This window comes from Emys orbicularis, chromosome 13, assembly GCF_028017835.1.
Source record: "Emys orbicularis isolate rEmyOrb1 chromosome 13, rEmyOrb1.hap1, whole genome shotgun sequence".
Taxonomy (NCBI): Eukaryota; Metazoa; Chordata; order Testudines; family Emydidae; genus Emys; species Emys orbicularis.
Window position 1 is genome coordinate 10,372,164 of NC_088695.1, and position 19,658 is coordinate 10,391,821.

Sequence of the window (19,658 nt, forward strand, 5' to 3'; positions counted from 1 at the left end):
GGTCCCGGTGTTTGCTGGCATGCAGACAACATCCATTCCTTATCGCTCTTTGTTATCCTCAGGAGAGTGATATCATTCACGTTCACCTGGTTGAAATGGGGCAATTTTATTAAGGGGACATTCAGAGGTGCCCCTTCCTGCTCTGCTGAACAGAAATATTCCCCGCTGTTAGCCACGCGGTGGGGGGGAGGGGTGAAGTGATCATCCCAGAGAATGGGGTGTGTGGGGGAGGGGAATTAGTTGGGTTTGTGCTGCATGTTAACCCTGAAACCGCAGCCCCTCCTTTTACATTGCAAACCCATTTTAAATGGCCAACCCAACGGGTGCTTGGTATGGTTAATGAGAGCAGTACTGTTTCAAACCATCCCCACATGTTAAGAAGGTTAAAAAAGCCAAAAGACTGTGTCTTACCATGGCTGCCTGCAAGCTGAAATCTGTGGCCTGGCAGTGCGTGAGTGATCTCTCACACCAAACCGGCAGGCCCTCAATATAAGAGGAAAAATGCGACCTTGTGAACAGCAAAATGTAACGTGAAAGAGTGTACCCATTGTTCTCTAAAATGTATCTTTTTTAACCACCTCTCCCTTCTCCTCCACCAGCTGCAAATCTTTCTCCTTCACAGAGGCTAGTGAATATTCGAAAGCGGAAGCGAAGGACGCGTGATGAAATGTTTACAGAACTACAGACTGCCTCCCACGCTGACAGAGCACAGCAGAATGCGTGGAGGCAGTCAATGACTGATTATAGAAAAGCCCAATATGAGCGAGAGGAGAGGTGGCGGGCTGAATCGCGGGCTGAAGAAGAGAAGTGGCGTGCTGAATCGCGCGCTGAAGATGAGAGGTGGCGTCAGCTTGCACACAGAAGGCAAGAGTCGATGCTCCGGCTGCTGGAGCATCAAACTGATATGCTCCAGCGTATGGTTGAGCTGCAGGAAAGGCAGCAGGAGCACAGACCGCCGCTACAGCCCCTGTGTAACCAACAGCCCTCCTCCCCAAGTCCCATTGCCTCCTCACCCAGACGCCCAAGAACACGGTGGGGGGGCCTCCGGCCACCCAGTCACTCCACCCCAGATGATTTCCCGAGCAATAAGTGTTAAAGTTTTAAAGTTTTAAACTGGAGTGTGTCCTTTTCCTTCCCTCCTCCCCCATCCATCCCGGGCTACCTTTGCAATTATCCCCCTAGTTGTGTGATGAATTAATAAAGAATGCATGAATGTGAAGTAACAATCACTTTATTGCCTCTGCAAGTGGTGCTTGAAGGGGGGAGGGTAGGGGAGGGTGGGGTGGTTGGTTTACAGGGAAGTAGAGTTAACCGGGTGGGTGGGGGGGTGGAGATTTCATCAAGGAGAAACAAACAGAAGTTTCACACCGTAGCCTGGCCAGTCACAAAACTCGTTTTCAAAGCTTCTCTGATGCGCACCGCGCCATGCTGTGTTCCTCTAACCGCCCTGGTGTCTGGCTGCGCGTAATCAGCGGCCAGGCGATTTGCCTCAACCTCCCACCCCGCCATAAATGTCTCCCCCTTACTCTCACAGATATTGTGGAGCGCACAGCAAGCAGCAATAACAATGGGGATATTCTTTTCGCTAAGGTCTGAGCGAGTCAATAAGCTGCGCCAGCGCTCTTTTAAACGTCCAAATGCACATTCTACCACCATTCGGCACTTGCTCAGCCTGTAGTTGAACAGGTCCTGACTCCTGTCCAGGCTGCCTGTGTACGGCTTCATGAGCCATGGCATTAAGGGGTAGGCTGGGTCCCCAAGGATCACGATAGGCATTTCAACATCCCCAACGGTTATTTTCTGGTCCGGGAAGAAAGTCCCTTCCTCCAGCTTTCGAAACAGAACAGAGTGCCTGAAGACGCGAGCATCATGTACCCTTCCCGGCCAGCCCACGTTGATGTCGGTGAAACGTCCCTTGTGATCCACCAGGGCTTGCAGTAGCATTGAGAAGTACCCCTTGCGGTTTATGTACTCGGTGGCTTGGTGCTCCGGTGCCAAGATAGGGATATAGGTTCCGTCTATCGCCCCACCACAGTTTGGGAATCCCATTGCAGCAAAGCCATCCACTATGTCCTGCACGTTTCCCAGAGTCACTACCCTTGATATCACCAGGTCTCTCATTGCCCTGGCAACTTGGATCACAGCAGCCCCCACAGTAGATTTGCCCACTCCAAATTGATTCCCGACTGACCGGTAGTTGTCTGGCGTTGCAAGCTTCCACAGGGCTATCGCCACTTGCTTCTCAACTGTGAGGGCTGCTCTCATCCTGGTATTCTGGCGCTTCAGGGCAGGGGAAAGCAAGTCACAAAGTTCCATGAAAGTGCCCTTACGCATGCGAAAGTTTCGCAGCCACTGGGAATCGTCCCACACCTGCAGCGCGATGCGGTCCCACCAATCTGTGCTTGTTTCCCGGGCCCAGAATCGGCGTTCCACAGCATCAACCTGCCCCAGGAACACCATGATTTCCACATTGCTGGGGCCTGTGCCTTGTGAGAGGTCTAGGTCCATGTCCATTTCCTCATCACTCTCGTCGCCGCGCTGCAATCGCCTCCTCCTCGCCTGGTCCTGGTTTTGCTTTGGCATGTCCTGGCTCTGCATATACTCCAGGACAATGCGCGTGGTGTTCATAGTGCTCATAATTGCCGCGGTGATCTGAGCGGGCTCCATGATCCCAGTGCTAGCTATGGCGTCTGGTCTGAAAAAAGGCGCGAAACTAGTATCTGACGGACCAGGGGAAGGAGGGAGGGAGGGAGGGGCGAGTGACGACATGGCGTACAGGTACAGGTAATTAAAATAAAGACAGGTGGCTTTGCATCAGGGAGAAACACAAACAACTGTCACACAGAATGCCCCCCCCCCCCGAGATTTAACTCAAAAGCCTGGGTTTAGCAGGCCGTTGATTTGACGGAGGGAGCGGGGAAGGAAATGAATACAGAACAAATCTATTTTTTACATCTTAAGACGACGGTGCAGCATAACTGATAGCCCTCGGCATTTTCTGGGTGCTTGGCAGCAAGTACTGGGCGCTTGGCAGTTAGCCTTCAGCCCTATTCCACAATCTGCTTCTCAGGGAGGACTCAGCTAACGTGCGATGAGCCAACAGGGCGCGTGGCAGAAAATGGCATACTACGACTGATAACCATCATCATCAAGACAGTTCCATAGGACTGCCCAGGTGCCCCTGATTGACAGCCACTGCTGTACGACGAGGACGGTTACCAGTCATAATAAACCATCTACTGCCAAAAGGCAAAAGGCAAGGGGGCTGGTGCAATGCAGCCCCACGGCTGCCAGCCCCACGGCTGCCGGCACCCAGATCGCCAATGAAAGCTACCAGTCATGCTGCACCGTCTACCGCCAAAAGGCAGTTAGCTGCTGCTGCTGTGTAGCAACGCAGTCCCACGTCTGCCGGCACCCAGATGACATATGGTGACGGTGAGCTGAGCTGAGCGGGCTCCATGCTTGCCGTGGTATGTTGTCTGCACAGGTGACCCAGGTAAAAAGGCGCGAATCTATTGTCTGCCGTTGCTCTGATGGAGGGGGAGGGGCCTTACGACATATACCCAGAACCCCCCGCGACACTGTTTTGCATCATTCGGGCATTGGAATCTCAAACCAGAATTCCAATGGGCGGCGGAGACTGCGGGAACTGTGGGATAGCTACCCATAGTGCAATGCTCCGGAAGTCGACGCTAGCCTTGGTACTGTGGACGCGGTCCGCCGACTAGAGCACTTAGAGCATTTTATGTGGGGACACACACAATCGGCTGTATACAACCGATTTCTATAAAACCGGCTTCTATTAATTCGATCTAATTTCGTAGTGTAGACATACCCTCATTTTCAAAGGAGATTTAGTCCTGAATCCCCAAAGGGACTTGGGTGTTGTGATGCTCAGCATTGCAATGCCTAACTTTTAGGCACCTAGAAAATCACTAAGGACATAAGAACTCGGTTTGTTTACCCTAACCAAAAGAAGGCTGAGGGGGGATATGATTGCTCTCTTTAAATATATCAGAGGGATAAATATCACGGAGGGAGAGGAATTATTTCAGCTCAGTACTAATGTGGACACGAGAACAAATGGATATAAACTGGCCGTCGGGAAGTTTAGGCTTGAAATTAGACGACAGTTTCTAACCGTCAGAGGAGTGAAGTTCTGGAACAGCCTTCCGAGGGAAACAGTGGGGGCGAAAGACCTCTCTGGCTTTAAGATTAAGCTTGATAAGTTTATGGGGGGGATGGTTTGATGGGATAACGTGATTTTAGTCAGTAGGTCAATAACATGCCATTGCTGGTAATTAGTATCAATGGTCAATGCGGGTCTGGCTGGAGAATCTTGCCCGCATGCTCGGGGTTCTGCTGATCGCCATATTTGGGGTCGGGAAGGAATTTTCCTCCAGGGTAGATTGGCAGAGGCCCTTGAGGTTTTTCGCCTTCCTCCGCAGCATGGGGCAGAGGTCGCTTGCTGGAGGATTCTCTGCAACTTGAAGTCTTTAAATCACAATCTGGGGACTTCAACAGCTGAGTCAAGGGAAAGAATTATTCCAGGAGTGGGTGGGTCAGCTTTTGTGGCCTGCATCATGCGGGAGGTCAGACTAGATGATCATAATGGTCCCTTCTGACCTTAAAGTCTATGAGTCTATGAGTCTAACAGCTGCATTGGGTCAGACCAAAGGTCCATCTAGCCCAGTATCCTGTCTTGCGACAGTGGCCAATGCCAGGTGCTTCAGAAGGAATGAACAGAACAGGGCAATTATTGAAAGATCCATCCATTGTCATCTGGTCCCAGCATCTGGCAGTCAGAGGTTTAGGGATCTCTGGAGCATGGGGTTGAATCTCTGACCATCTTGGCTAACAGCCATTCATGAACCTATTCTCCATGAATTTATCTAGTTCTTTTTTGAACCCTGTTATAGTCTTGGCCTTCACAACATCCTCTGGCAAGGAGTTCCACAGGTTGACTGTGTGTTGTGTGAAGAAGTACTTCCTTTTGTTTGTTGCTGCCTGTTAATTTCCCCTGGTTCCTGTTATGTTAAGGGGTAAATAAACTTCCCTATTCACTTTCTCTACACCATCCATGATTTTATAGACCCAACCCCAGTTGTCTCTTTTCCAAGCTGAACACTCTGTCTTTTTAATCTCTCCTCATATGGAGGCTGTTCCATACCCCTAATTATTTTTATTCCTTTCGCTGTACGTTTTCCTATTCAAATATATCTTGTTTGAGATGGGGCCAATAGAACTGCATGATGTATTCAAGATGCACCATGGATTTATCTAATGGCATTATGATATTGTCTGTCTTATTATCCATCATTTTCCTAATGGTTCTTAAAATTGTTAGCTTTTATGAACAGATGTTTTCATAGATGACTCCAAAATCTCTTTTTTGAGTGGTAAGAGCTCCTTTAGACCACATCATTTTATATGTATAGTTGGAATTATGATTGCCAATGTGCATTACTTTGCATTTATCAACAGTGAAATTCAGCTGCCATTTTGTTGCCCAGTCACCCATTTTTGTGAGATCCCTTTGTAACTTTTCACAGTCTGCTTTGACTCAACTACCTTGAGTAATTCTGTATCATCTGCAGACTTTGCCACCTCACTGTTTACCCCCATTCCTGATCATTTAGGAATATGTTAAACAGCACTGGTCCCAGTAGAGATCTCTCTCCATTGTGAAAACTGACCATTTATTCCTATCCTTTATTTCCTATATTTTAACCGGTTACTGATCCATGAGATAAGGTTATTGCTTATCCCATGACTGTTTAGTTTCCTTAAGAGACTTTACTGAGGGACCTTGTCAAAGGCTTTCTGAAAGTCTAAGTACACTATATCCAGTGGATCATCCTTGTTGACACCCTCAGAATTCTAATAGATTGGTGAGGCATGATTTCCCTTTTCAAGAGCTGTGTTGATTCTTCTCTCAACAAATCATGTTCATCTGTGTCTGACAATTTTGTTCTTTACTGTAGTTTCAACCAGTTTACCTGGTACTGAAATTAGGCTTTGTCTGCAATTCCGCCTATGTCGCCAAAATTTACGGTCATTCAGGGCTGTGAATATTTCACCTCCCTGAGTAACATAAGCATTCATGTGCACAGTGCTATGTCAGCAGGAGAGCTTCTTCCGCCACCCTAAGCTTCTGCCGCTCGTGGAGGTGGGTTTATTATGCTGACGGGAGAGCTCTCTCCCATCGGCATAGAGCGTCTCCACCGTATGCGCTGCAGCGGTGCAGATATATCGGTACAGCTGCAGTGCTGTACTTATCAACAAGCCCTTAGGCTTACTAGCCTGTAATTGACAGGATTACAATGGGAGATGCTGCTGAGAGGGGTGTGTCCTAAGCCCTGCCCCCTCAGAGTTTGGTGTCGGAATGGGCCTGTCTCTGTGATCCACACCTGGGAACTCCTCTCTTGGAGTCAGACGACTTAGGCATCCAAGCTGCTTCGTGCAAGATGGAGTTATGCACTTGTGTCACTCCACATAAAACGGCCACTGAGGAGGCAGCAGACCTTCTTCAGGCATTTGATACGGTCTCGCATGATATTCTTATCGCATGATATTCTTATCGATAAACTAGGCAAATACAATTTAGATGGGGCTACTATAAGGTGGGTGCATAACTGGCTGGATAACCGTACTCAGAGAGTTATTATTAATGGTTCCCAATCCTGCTGGAAAGGCATAGTGAGTGGGGTTCCGCAGGGGTCTGTTTTGGGACCGGCTCTGTTCAATATCTTCATTAACGACTTAGCTATTGGCATAGAAAGTACGCTTATTAAGTTTGCGGATGATACCAAACTGGGAGGGATTGCAACTGCTTTGGAGGACAGGGTCATAATTCAAAATGATCTGGACAAATTGGAGAAATGGTCTGAGTTAAACAGGATGAAGTTTAACAAAGACAAATGCAAAGTGCTCCACTTAGGAAGAAAAAATCAGTTTCACACATACAGAATGGGAAGAGACTGTCTAGGAAGGAGTACGGCAGAAAGGGATCTAGGGGTTATAGTGGACCACAAGCTAAATATGAGTCAGTGTGATGCTGTTGCAAAAAAAGCAAACATGATTCTGGGATGTATTAACAGGTATGTTGTGAGCAAGACACGAAAAGTCATTCTTCCGCTCTACTCTGCTCTGGTTAGACCTCAGCTGGAGTATTGTGTCCAGTTCTGGGCACCGCATTTCAAGAAAGATGGAGAAATTGGAAAGGGTCCAGAGAAGAGCAACAAGAATGATTAAAGGTCTTGAGAACATGACCTATGAAGGAAGGCTGAAAGAATTGGGTTTGTTTAGTTTGGAAAAGAGAAGACTGAGAGGGGACATGATAGCAGTTTTCAGGTATCTAAAAGGGTGTCATAAAGAGGAGGGAGAAAACTTGTTCACCTTAGCCTCTGAGGATAGAACAAGAAGCAGTGGACTTAAACTGCAGCAAGGGAGGTCTAGGTTGGACATTAGGAAAAAGTTCCTAACTGTCAGGGTGGTTAAACACTGGAATCGATTGCCTAGGGAGGTTGTGGAATCTCCATCTCTGGAGATATTTAAGAGTAGGTTAAATAAATGTCTATCAGGGATGATCTAGACAGTATTTGGTCCTGCTATGCGGGCAGGGGACTGGACTCGATGACCTCTCGAGGTCCCTTCCAGTCCTAGAATCTATGAATCACGGTTAGCCTGGGGGGAAGGGCACTCACTTGGTATGTGGGAGACCCTGGTTCAAGTTCTCCCTCTGCCTGATGAGGAGAAGGGATTTGAACCGGAATCTCCCACCTCTCAAGAGACAATTGTGACATTGCAATGACCACTGTCTGTGGGACAGCCTGAGAGGCACATGCAATGTATATAAATGTATCTGTGAGGACAGACACCTCAGCCACCTGACCCTCCCAAACATTGTTTTTCTTGCCTCAGGAACAAATTCAAACTCGACTGAACACCCTGAAGCAAGAGAGAGAAGAACTTCTGGAGTGGAAACAGGATGGAGAGAAGCAAAGCCAGGAATATCTGGTAGGTGCCCATTGTTATGGTCCAGCAGTTACATCAGTCAAAGTTGGTATCTCTCTGTGTGGGGAGAGTGTCAACCCTGGTCTATACACAGCACTGCCTGATTTAGCTATGGCGACATCTACACTGCACAGCTCTGGGGGCGACCTGCAGGGTATGTGTAGCTACACAGCACAGTGAAAAGCAGCTGTGTCCACGCTGTGGTGTGTAGCTACACGTGTGAATGAAAGGCTCCAGGAGGGAAAGGCAGCAGAGCTGCTGGAGCCTTTCCCCACTTCGGGAGCCTTTACCTGCGGTGGGAAGGCAGCGGGACACTACACTGCTATTTTTAACACTGTAGATGGGGGAGGCACTGCTTGGGAGCGTATAGAGCCATGTCTGTAGGGTTTATACCCAGAGGGTTCAGGCATATCGTGACTCTACTTGCTTAAGCCATGCCTCACCATGTACACTGCTATTTATGCCCATGTTAGCAGGGGCACATAGTGTACGTCCTCTACACACCACTATAACATTTGTGTAGTACAGATGTACCTCAAATCACTTTGTAATGTAATGTCTTTATACTGGTGTAAACCCCTGACATGCAAACATTGTAAACCTAATTTAATTTGACCCTAGTGTGGTGTGTAGGGTTCACCTTGTCCAGTTAAACTGAGATAAAATGTGCTAACTAGGAGCAAGGTTGAGTTTAGATGAGGATTAGCTATAATGTATTAGATAAACTCAAGTGCTTTGCCTCTTATAGACACACACTTACACGGTGAGATGATGTTTGTCTTTGTTTATCATCCCTCTGGGCTGATTCCTCCACTTGCTTCCAGTTTCAACTCTAAGCACTGACCTTATTCCCCACACATCAGTGGGTCCAAATCCAGCTACAAACACTGATTTCAGGGGAGATTTTTTTTTTCAAAGGCACGTATGGTGATTAGGTGCCTAATTCACATTGACTCTCAATAGGACCCAGTGGCTGTTTTGTATCTCTGAAATCCAACCCTGAATCTCCATCTATAACCACCAGATACGACTGGTTTCCTCTGGGACAATGTAATTAACAGAATGCCAGATGAAACATGTAAGAGCTGGAGAAAAAGCATTTTGCACAGTATATGTTGTAACTGGCTTTTTGTGTGGATAACCAGCAGAACTTTCCTTCAGTCTTCTCCACAACTCTCTGCCAATGTGTTCCTGATATGGAGTCAGATTTCCCCCCCCCCACCCCCAACCTTTCTGCTATTGGAAGAATCTAGATGCATGGGTTGCAGGTTTGTAGAAATTTTGGTGGTGCCCAGAACCCGCCCCCCCAACTCTTCCCCCCCCCCCTCCCAAACTCCATCCCCGACCTGCCTAAGGCTCTGGGAGGGAGTTTGGGTGGGGGGGAAGAGGTCTGGGGTGCAGGTCCTGGGCTGGGGATTAGGGTGCAGGAGGGGTGCAGGGTGCTTGTTCTGGGATGGAGTTTGGGTGGGGGAAGGGATCTAGGGTGCAGGCTCTGGGATGGAGTTTGGGTGCAGGCTCTGGGCTGGGGGTGGGGGTGTAGGAGGGTGTGAGGGGTGCAGGCTCTGGCAGGGAGTTTGGAGGCAGGAGGGGGTGTGTGGGAAGGGGGAGGGGTGCAGGCTCTGGGAGGGAGTTTGGGGGCAGGAGGGAGTGTGTGGGAAGTGGGAGGGGGTGCACGCTCTGGGAGGGAGTTTGGGGATAGGAGGGGGTGCAGGGTGAGGGCTGTGGGGCTGAGGATGAGGGGTTTGGGGTGTTGGAGGGGGCTCAGGGCTGGGGCAGAGGATATGGGTGAGGGGGGATGAGGCTCTGGCTGGGGCTGGGGGGTTTGGGGCATTGGAGAGGCTCAGGGCTAGGGTGGAAGGGCAGGGTAAGGGCACCCTGCCTTGCCATTAGTGGATGGGGGGCACTAGGACCCTGGGGCAGCAGAGAGCAGTTGATGCCAGGAGCTGGTGTAGTGTAGGATACCGCTCCGCGTAGGAATGTGCTATACTGGCAGCACAAGCAGGCACAGGAGAGGCGCGCACCACTTTCTTTCAGGCAGGGACGCGGCGGAGGAGTGGGGGAGACGCGCGGGCGAAGGGGTGGCAGGCGGGGGCCGGGGACCGCTCCAGGCAGGGCCGGGGGAGAGACCCAGCTCCAAATATTGGTGGAGCAGGGCCCCTAGCCCTGAATATTCCTGGAGCCTGGGCACCACAAAAGAATATAACTCGCCGCCTAGATGATCAGCAAAATATACTAAGCCACTCAGACCTGAAGACTCATCATTTTCGAGATATTGGGTGACATTTTCAAAAGTGCCTCAGTTATTTTGGAGCCTAAGGTTTACAATTTTATAAGTGGTTAAGGGCCAGATTCTCAAAGGTATTTAGGGGCTTAAAATGCACGGAGGCCTAGTGAGATTTTCAAAAGCAACTAAGTAGCACCTAATGTCCTCTGTAGTCTAGGGGACTTAGGCACCTAAGTGATACTGAAAATCCCTCTCAGGGCTTGTATGCCTCTTTAGACATATAAATAGCTTTTAAAAGCAGCTCCGTATAATTTTTTTTTAATGGGTTTCATCTACTACATGATTTTGCAGTTTCTGAAAATTTACCCTAAGTTCTATTTTCAAAAGTCACTTTCAAAGAAACTTAGGCTCCTAAGCACCAAAAAGTAACTTTGAAAATGGGAATTGGACTCCTAAGTCACCAAGGCACTTTGGAACATGTTAGTCTCTCACCTGGCCTGAATGAATATCAGGCATGTTCTCCTGAAATCTCATCCGTATGTTCGTAGTAGGGTGAAATGAAAAGAGGGCTCGAAGTACTGTTTCCAGACTCGCCCCATGTCCCTGATAGGCTGTCCAACTTTCTCATTTGTGAAAACCGGATGCTGAGCGCTGGAACCTGCCCCGTCCCATGCTCCACCTCTTTCCCTCGAGGCCTCGCCCCCCACTCCTCTTTCCCCTCTCACTGTCGCTTGCTGCTCTCTCCACCTCCCTCCCCCTACCAGCTGAGCAGGGCTCTAGGGGTGTGGAGGTGACTGGGGAAGGGCGGGGGAGGGAGAGCCACGCTCCGGGGGTTGATGGGTGATTGGAGCAGGACAGGGGAGCTGCCCGTACTTCTCTCCCCCGCCCCAGAGCCATCCCTGAGTGCTCTTCCAGGCTCCCAGCAGCAACTGCTGCTCTTCCCACCACCTGGTGTTGGAAGCCAGTTACTCTGGGTAATCAGACTTCTAGTGTCCAGTCAGCAGTGCTGACTGGACACTGCCAGGTTCCCTTTTTGACTGGACTTTCTGGTCGAAAACTGGACATCTGGCAACCCTAGTCCCTGACCTGTCCTTTCCTGTTTGTCTCTTCATTACAGGGAAAGATAGAAGCTGAGAGGCAGAAGATTGTGTCTGAATTTGAGCAATTGCGGCAATTCCTGGAGGAACAAGAGCGACTCCTGCTGGCCCAGCTGGAAGAGCTGGACAAGGAAATTGTGAAGATACAGGATGAAAATGTCACCAAACTGTCTGAGGAGATTTCCCATCTCAGTGACTTGATCAGTGAGATAGAAGAGAAGTGTCAGCAGCCAACAAGCCAATTCCTGCAGGTGAGACAATTAGAGACACCCAGATCCCTGCCCAGGGAAGGGAGAGATTCTGAGTGATTAACTTTGGAGTTTACTAACTTCTTTGAGAGCTCCCACTCCACAATGGAGACTGTCAGGGTGTCCTTTAGCAAAACGAGGGAAAACAAAATTTTTGACATTTCTAATATTTGCAATGTGGAAACAGTCTTGTCGTTTTAAAGGCAGACGTCTCAACAATGCCTGAGACACCATATATAAGCCCCTTCGTTTTCAGTTTAATCCAGTTTTTACCAAAAAATTCCTGGGTTTTACAAAAAGTATTCCTTTTTTTTTTTTTTTTTCTGATTTTCATCCTACTTTTGTATCATTCAAATATATAAAAAACTTGTTTTATTAGGAAAATACAATCCATTGCATGAGATCTCTGTATTCCGATAATACATTATCTATGTGTATATGCAAAGCTGCCTGCTGAAGTAAGAACATATTGTTCTAGAAGATACACACACTAACCAACAGGCACACACACAAGGTCTGAAGTGCGTGTGCAGCTGAACGTACTGATAAATCTCACACCCACCACGTACACATTTCAAACTGTTAGCAGACAATGGGTTAAAGATTTGACGCACTAAAATGGGAAGAAAATGATAATCTGTATCCGAATAAGTTTCAGAACACAAGGAAGTATTCGAAAGGGTTAAAGAAAGAAAAACAGGATCAAAGGATGAAGTTGGGCCACACCATTTGCAGCGCATACACTCAATTATCAAATGTGAATGTTTATAGGCTAATAGTTCTAAGTCTACACCAGTAAACTGTTGGTTCAAATGAAAAGTTTTATTTGGGGATTAGAGATCTATTGTTTTCTTAAACTTAGGGGGGCATTGTGTTTTGAGCTCTGTTTTAGTTCTGCAGCAAACCACAGTGATGAACGGAATTCAAAGCATTAATCTACTGAATACTTTTTCCTGTCTTTTCATCTACCAAAACAAACCCCGATATTTACCCAGAGAAATTAATAGTTGTTTGCACTGATTTTCAGCTGTTTTTGTTGTGGTGGTAATTTTTCCTGGGAATTTATCAGTGTTTCACTAAAATAAAAACTGAAAATGAAGGGCCCTAATGATCTAGAAGCAATAAAAGGCACAACTCCAGTTTCTAGGAAGTAGGAGATTAAGGAAGCGAAGTTCTTTGCAGAGCCTATTAAGAAATGGGAATGAATCCAGCTTCCAGAATTGCTGACCAGAATTGCATACATGGAGAAAGGCAAACGCTCTGGACACAGCAGTTGCATGTGGAAGTCAGGGATTCATGTGTCTGATCAGTCTGTTTGAGCAAGTGCCATTGACACAGGCAAAATAGAATTTAGAAGGAGAAACCCCACAATCATGGTGCATGCTTAGGGGCCCCTTTCCATCGAAGTCTGTGAATGGAATTTTAAAGGTGCAACTACAGAGAACTGCATCTAGAGCTCGACTAGGGATGGCAAAGTGAGTCCTCTCCAGAGCAGGTGCGATCCCCAGCTTGTGGCACGTGGGACTGAACTCTTTTCCCTCTCTTTCTCTCTTCTAGGACATCAAAAGCACCTGGAGCAGGTACGTAGCTCCATTCCACTCCCCCTTACGCGTCATGATGTTGGAAGGGGATTGGACCCCCCGGGGTCAGATTTTGCAGGGTATTTAGACACCTGACATGTAGCTAGGCACTTGGTGGAATTTTCCAAAGCAGCTAAGCGAGTTAGGCACCTCCCATTGCAATCAGTGGGAGTTGGGAGCCTAGCTTGGTTAGGTGCTTTTGAAAATCCCAGGAGTCACCTTTAAAAATCAGGCCTTAAGTGACTTGCCCAAGGTCATGCAGGGAGGCTGTGGCAGAGCAGGGAGTGGAACGTAGGTTTCCAGAGTCCTACAACAACCCCTTAACCACTGGAGCATCCTTGCCCACGAGATTATGCCCTTCTCTCTGAGGGATGGCTTGTGGACCCCTTACTCTCTAACTCCCATTTGAGGATCTAGGCATTTAAATACTCCAGAGAGGAGGGCAGTTGACTCATCAGTGGGAGTTAGAGGCTCACAATGAGCCCACAAGAGAGCAGCCTCTGGTAGCTCATTCTCACAAAAGAAAGAAAAGATGTAGAGAATGTATGTTTGTTTTTTCCCCTCTAGATGTGAGAAGGTGAAGTTTGAGAAACCAGTGGCTGTGCCAGAGGACCTGAGAGAGAGAGTTGGCGTCTCTTCCCAAAGAAATGTTTGTCTACAGGAGGCTCTGAAGAAATTCCAAGGTAACTGAACAGTTATCTGGGTTCATGCTATGGTGATGGTACATCGAGATGTGCCTCTGACTGTGGAAGGAGATGGACTCTGGCCTATTAGTTCTCAGTTCGTCCCAGCTAGACGTCTTTGTGGGTGGGATGGGGAGGGCTCAGGGCTGATGCCAGTTCACCAGGCCTCCACTTGGATTGTCCCAGACCCAACCCTGGGTGTCCAAATTGGCCACTCAGAATTTCAGAGACACACAATCACCAGATGTGTTAGAAAATGTTGAATTTAATCTCTCTGGCTGGGATTTTCCAAGGGACCTAAGGGATTTAGGCACCCATCTCTCTGACGGTCAATGGGAGTTGGCCACCACATGGCCTCAGCCCTTTTGAAAATCCCAGAGTCTGTACCTCAAGTTCCTCCATCTTTAAAAAGGAGGAAATAATGGCCAACCTACCGTGTTGTGCTAATTAGTGAATGCCGCCCAGTGCTTTGAGATCCTTGGAGGCAGGCGGGAGATGGAGAGGTGCAAGATAGTATATTTTGGACAATGATTTCACTTTAGTTTGGTCTCGCTGGAAAGGTCTCCCCATTCCAATCTGCCTCTCGTTCTATGGTCTTTTCCTTTGGGCTGTCTCTCAGAATTACAGCATTGTTCCATTCAGTGCTGCTGTAACTGTGTCGGTCCCAGGATATTAGACAAGGCCGGGGAGGTAACAGCTTTTATTGAACCAGTTCCTGTTGGTGACAGAGACAAACTTTTGACCTACACAGACCTGAAGAAGAGTTCTGAGTAAGCTCCAAAGCTTGTCTCTCAAGCACAGTTACATTAATTAATGGTAGGAATGTCACCAGAGTCAAGAGAATATGAAATCACCTCTTCCAATCCTTCCTTTCTCTAGAGACCTGGCCCTCTGAACTGACCTCTGAGCCCAAAGGCAGAGAGAAAGGGTGAGGGCTAGATTCACAAAAGGACTTGGGTCTACCTGCCATTTTAGGCACCTGAATCCCAGAATCAGACCCCACTGGGATTCACAAAGCCCCCCGCTCAGCTGCAACCAAACCTTGTAGGTGCCTAAAATCACTCAATACCTCTCTTTTTGCGGTAAATATTCCCTAGGCACTTATGTTTCTGCCTCTGTGCAGGTGCACGGCAGTTCCAGTCTCACTGTCCAGACACCTAATCCCCAGAGAGATACACGAACAGGGGAAAGAAAGGCGTTCCTCCTCCTAACTCACCTACAGAGCATGTGTATCAGAGCAATCTGATACACATGCTCTGGAGCACACTTACTGGCTCAGGCCCTATAGGCAAACACTTAGCCAAAAGAACCAGGCTCTAGGGAAAGAGATGCTCCCTTATAATATACATCATAGCTCTGTGATTAGGGTACTGACCTGGGATATGGGAGACCACCAGTTCAAATCCCCTGTTCCCTGCAGGAGAAGAAGGGATTCCAGCAGGGGTCTGATATAGGCCTCGGTCTCCTCTTTTGAATCTGATCCACTGCGTATAAATAATTGAGCAGAGGGACAGGCTTCTGGGTCTCCCACCTCCCCAGGGCGTGCTCTAACCACCTGGCTACAGAGACGTTCTCGTGATTTCTCTCTGCCTCCGGCCCAATGAATTATTGATTATCCCCAGTGGAACCTCTCCCCCAGGAGAGCATGTGGGCACCCGACATCAGAAAATCCTACAGCCCAGAGGTTAGGGCACTCCTTGAGAGGTGGTAGATCCCATTCCCTTTGTGGCACAGGGTTAACTTGAACCAGGGGTCTCCCAAAGGCCAGCTGAGTGCTCCAACCACTGGGGTAAAAGTTATGAGCAAGGTGGGTTTCCTCCCCCCAGGCATCTTGCAAAAAAAAATGGCCCAGGTGCCGGACACCAAGAGAGGGCTCGCAGCTGAGAATCCCACACCAAGGTAGGCACCTACAGTGCTGCCCAGACTCAGTCGCTGATACTCCCTGAGATCACCAGGGCTTGGCAAACCCCACCCACACCTTGGCCTTTCCCACTGGCTGGCATAAGCAGGGACTCGCCTAGCATGCTGGCTTTTATGAATCTCATTCCAAGGCGCATCTCTCTCCCCGTTCATGGTACAGATTGCCTGGGTGCCTGACTCCTGCTTTGTGAATCACAGTGACTTTATCGATTCATAGATTCTAGGACTGGAAGGGACCTCGAGAGGTCATTGAGTCCAGTCCCCTGCCGTCATGGCAGGACCAAATACTATCTAGACCATCCCTGATAGACATTTATCTAACCTACTCTTAAATGTCTCCAGAGACGGAGATTCCACAACCTCCCTAGGCAATTTATTCCAGTGTTTAACAACCCTGACAGTTAGGAACTTTTTCCTAATGCCCAACCTAAACCTCTCTTGCTGCAGTTTATGCCCATTGCTTCTTGTTCTATCCTTAGAGGCTAAGATGAACAAGTTTTCTCCCTCCTCCTTATGACACCCTTTTAGATACCTGAAAACTGCTATCATGTCCCCTCTCAATCTTCTCTTTTCCAAACTAAACAAACCCAATTCTTTCAGCCTTCCTTCATAGGTCATGTTCTCTAGACCATTAATCATTCTTGTTGCTCTTCTCTGGACCCTCTCCAATTTCTCCACATCTTTCTTGAAATGCGGTGCCCAGAACAGGACACAATACTCCAGTTGAGGCCTAACCAGAGCAGAGTAGAGCGGAAGAATGACTTCTCGTGTCTTGCTCACAACACACCTGTTAATCCATCCCAGAATCATGTTTGCTTTTTTTGAAACAGCATCACAGTGTTGGCTCATATTTAGCTTGTGGTCCACTATAACCCCTAGATCCCTTTCTGCCGTACTCCTTCCTAGACAGTCTGTTCCCATTCTGTATGTGTGAAACTGATTGTTCCTTCCTAAGTGGAGCACTTTGCATTTGTCTTTGTTAAACTTCATCCTGTTTACCTCAGACCATTTCTCCAATTTGTCCAGATCATTTTGAATTATGACCCTATCCTCCAAAGCAGTTGCAATCCCTCCCAGTTTGGTATCATCTGCAAACTTAATAAGCGTACTTTCTATGCCAATATCTAAGTTGTTGATGAAGATATTGAACAGAGCCGGTCCCAAAACAGACCCCTGCGGAACCCCACTTGTTATACCTTTCCAGCAGGATTGGGAACCGTTCATAACTACTCTCTGAGTACAGTTATCCAGCCAGTTATGCACCCTCCTTATAGTAGCCCCATCTAAGTTGTATTTGCCTAGTTTATTGATAAGAATATCATGCGAGACCGTATCAAATGCCTTACTAAAGTCTAGGTATACCACAGCCACCGCTTCTCCCTTATCCACAAGATTCGTTATCCTATCAAAGAAAGCTATCAGATTGGTTTGACATGATTTGTTCTTTACAAATCCATGCTGGCTATTCCCTATCACCTTACCATCTTCCAAGTGTTTGCAGATGATTTCCTTAATTACTTGCTCCATTATCTTTCCTGGCACAGAAGTTAAACTAACTGGTCTGTAGTTTCCTGGGATGTTTTTATTTCCCTTTTTATAGAGGGGCACTATATTTGCCCTTTGCCAGTCTTCTGGAAGCTCTCCTGTCTCCCATGATTTTCCAAAAATAATAGCTAGAGGCTCAGATACTTCCTCTATTAGCTCCCTGAGTATTCTAGGATGCATTTCATCAGGCACTGGTGACTTGCAGGCATCTAACTTTTCTAAGTGATTTTTAACTTGTTCTTTTCTATTTTATCTTCTAAACCTACCCCCTTCCCATTAGCATTCACTACGTTAGGCATTCCTTCAGACTTCTCGGTGAAGACCGAAACAAAGAAGTCATTAAGCATCTCTACCATTTCCAAGTTTCCTGTTACTGTTTCTTCCTCCTCACTGAGCAGTGGGCCTACCCTGTCCTTGGTCTTCCTCTTGATTCTAATGTATTGATAAAAAGTCTTCTTGTTTCCCTTTATTCCTGTAGCTAGTTTGAGCTCATTTTGTGCCTTTGCCTTTCTAATCTTGCCCCTGCATTCCTGTGTTGTTTGCCTATATTCATCCTTTGTAATTTGTCCTAGTTTCCATTTTTTATATGACTCCTTTTTATTTTTTAGATCATGCAAGATCTCGTGGTTAAGCCAAGGCGGTCTTTTGTCTTAACCATGAGATCTTTCTAGGTGTCTAAACGTTGGCTGTTGTGATGCTAAGCATCACCTTGCCTAAGTTTCTTTGTGAATCAAGTCCCGTTTTCATGAGGCTATTTTCCTACAAGAAAGGGGGAAATCACCTCTCCTCTGACCTTTTCTTTCTCCAGAGACCCTGCCCTATCAACTGCGCTTTCTGATCTCAAAGGCAGAGAAAGAGGGTAAGTTTTCATGAGGATATTTTCGTACAACAATTATTTAATTAAAATCTCAGGATTAATTTTTTAGAAGAAGCTTCTGAATTCAAACAAGAGAGGTTTCCACCAATACAGAGTCATGGATTCCAAGGTTAGAAGGAATCATTATATCATAAGAACAGCCAGACTGAATCAAACCAATGGTCCATCTAGCCCAGTATTCTGTCTTCCAACAGTGGCCAATGCCAGGTGCCCCAGAGGGAACGAACAGAACAGGTGATCATCCAGTGATCCATCCTGTCACCCATTCCCATTTTGTGAGGTATGAACGTGCACATACTATTTACAATTGGAAAGTAGGGTACATTTTTTAGGTCCAAAAATCAGTCTTTAGGGCACATTTCGCTGCTTCTCGCAGTAATTATAAGGACTAGAAATTTGCTCTATTTTTATTTTTTGTATGAAAGACAAGCTTCGCTGCTGGAAAACTTCATTAACACAGAGTGCAGGTTGACCATCAGTGCCTTGTACGCTTCCAGAACGTGAAGGGAATCCATATTTCAAGCTCTGAAAACTGGGAAATAAAGAGTTAAGGAAGCGTCTCCCACCAGCTCCTGTGCTATACTTCCCTCTCGTCCTAGTGGCAGGAGCATGGACTCGTGTGCTGGGCTCCATCCATCCCCAGCTGGTGGAAGGTCCCTTGGGGGGGAGACCATGCTAAGGCCAGTACTGAACCAGGCAGAGAATCAGGACTGCAGCGGCGGTCAAAAAAGCAAACAGAATGTTGGGAATCATTAAGAAAGGGATAGATAATAAGACAGAAAATATCATATTGCCTCTCTATAAATCCATGGTACAACTACATCTTGAATACTGCGTGCTGATGTGGTCTTCCCATCTCAAAAGAGATATATTGGAATTAGAAAAGGTACAGAAAAGGGCAACAAATGACTAGGGGTATGGAACAGCTGCCATATGAGGAGAGATTAATGAGATTGGGACTTTTCAGCTTGGAAAAGAGACGACTAAGGGGGGATATGATAGAGGTCTATAAAATCATGATGAGTGTGGAAAAAGTAAACAAGGAAGTGTTATTTACTTCTTCTCATAACATAAGAACTAGGGGTCACCAAATGAAATTAATAGGCAGCAGGTTTAAAACAAACAAAAGGAAGTATTTTTTCACACAACGCACAATCAAGCTGTGGCACTCCTTGCCAGAGGATGTTATGAAGGCCAAGACTGTAACAGACTTCAAAAAAGAACTAGATAAATTCATGGAGGATAGGTCCATGAATGGCTGTTAGCCAGGATGGGCAGGGATGGTGTCCCTAGCCTCTGTTTGCCAGAAGCTGGGAATGGGCGACAGGGGATGGATCACTTGATGAATACCTGTTCTGTTCATTGCCTCTGGGGCACCTGGCATTGACCATTCTATTGGCTTAGATGGACCATTGGTCTGACACACTAGCTATCTATTGTTCTCTTCACTCTGCTCTGTGGAGCTGTC

At 47.2% G+C, this 19,658-nt stretch overlaps 1 protein-coding gene across 1 annotated transcript in view; it reads left to right on the forward strand.

Moving 5' to 3' along the window:
- Positions 1 to 19,658, forward strand: part of LOC135887968 (zinc finger protein RFP-like) — a 28,196-nt gene that overhangs the window by 4,582 nt on the left and 3,956 nt on the right. The window contains exons 2-6 of the mRNA XM_065415772.1: positions 7,924 to 8,019; positions 11,358 to 11,588; positions 13,143 to 13,165; positions 13,733 to 13,848; positions 18,122 to 18,172. Of these exons, the coding sequence (XP_065271844.1) occupies positions 7,924 to 8,019; positions 11,358 to 11,588; positions 13,143 to 13,165; positions 13,733 to 13,848; positions 18,122 to 18,172 (517 nt within the window). The remainder of the gene's footprint in view (positions 1 to 7,923; positions 8,020 to 11,357; positions 11,589 to 13,142; positions 13,166 to 13,732; positions 13,849 to 18,121; positions 18,173 to 19,658) is intronic.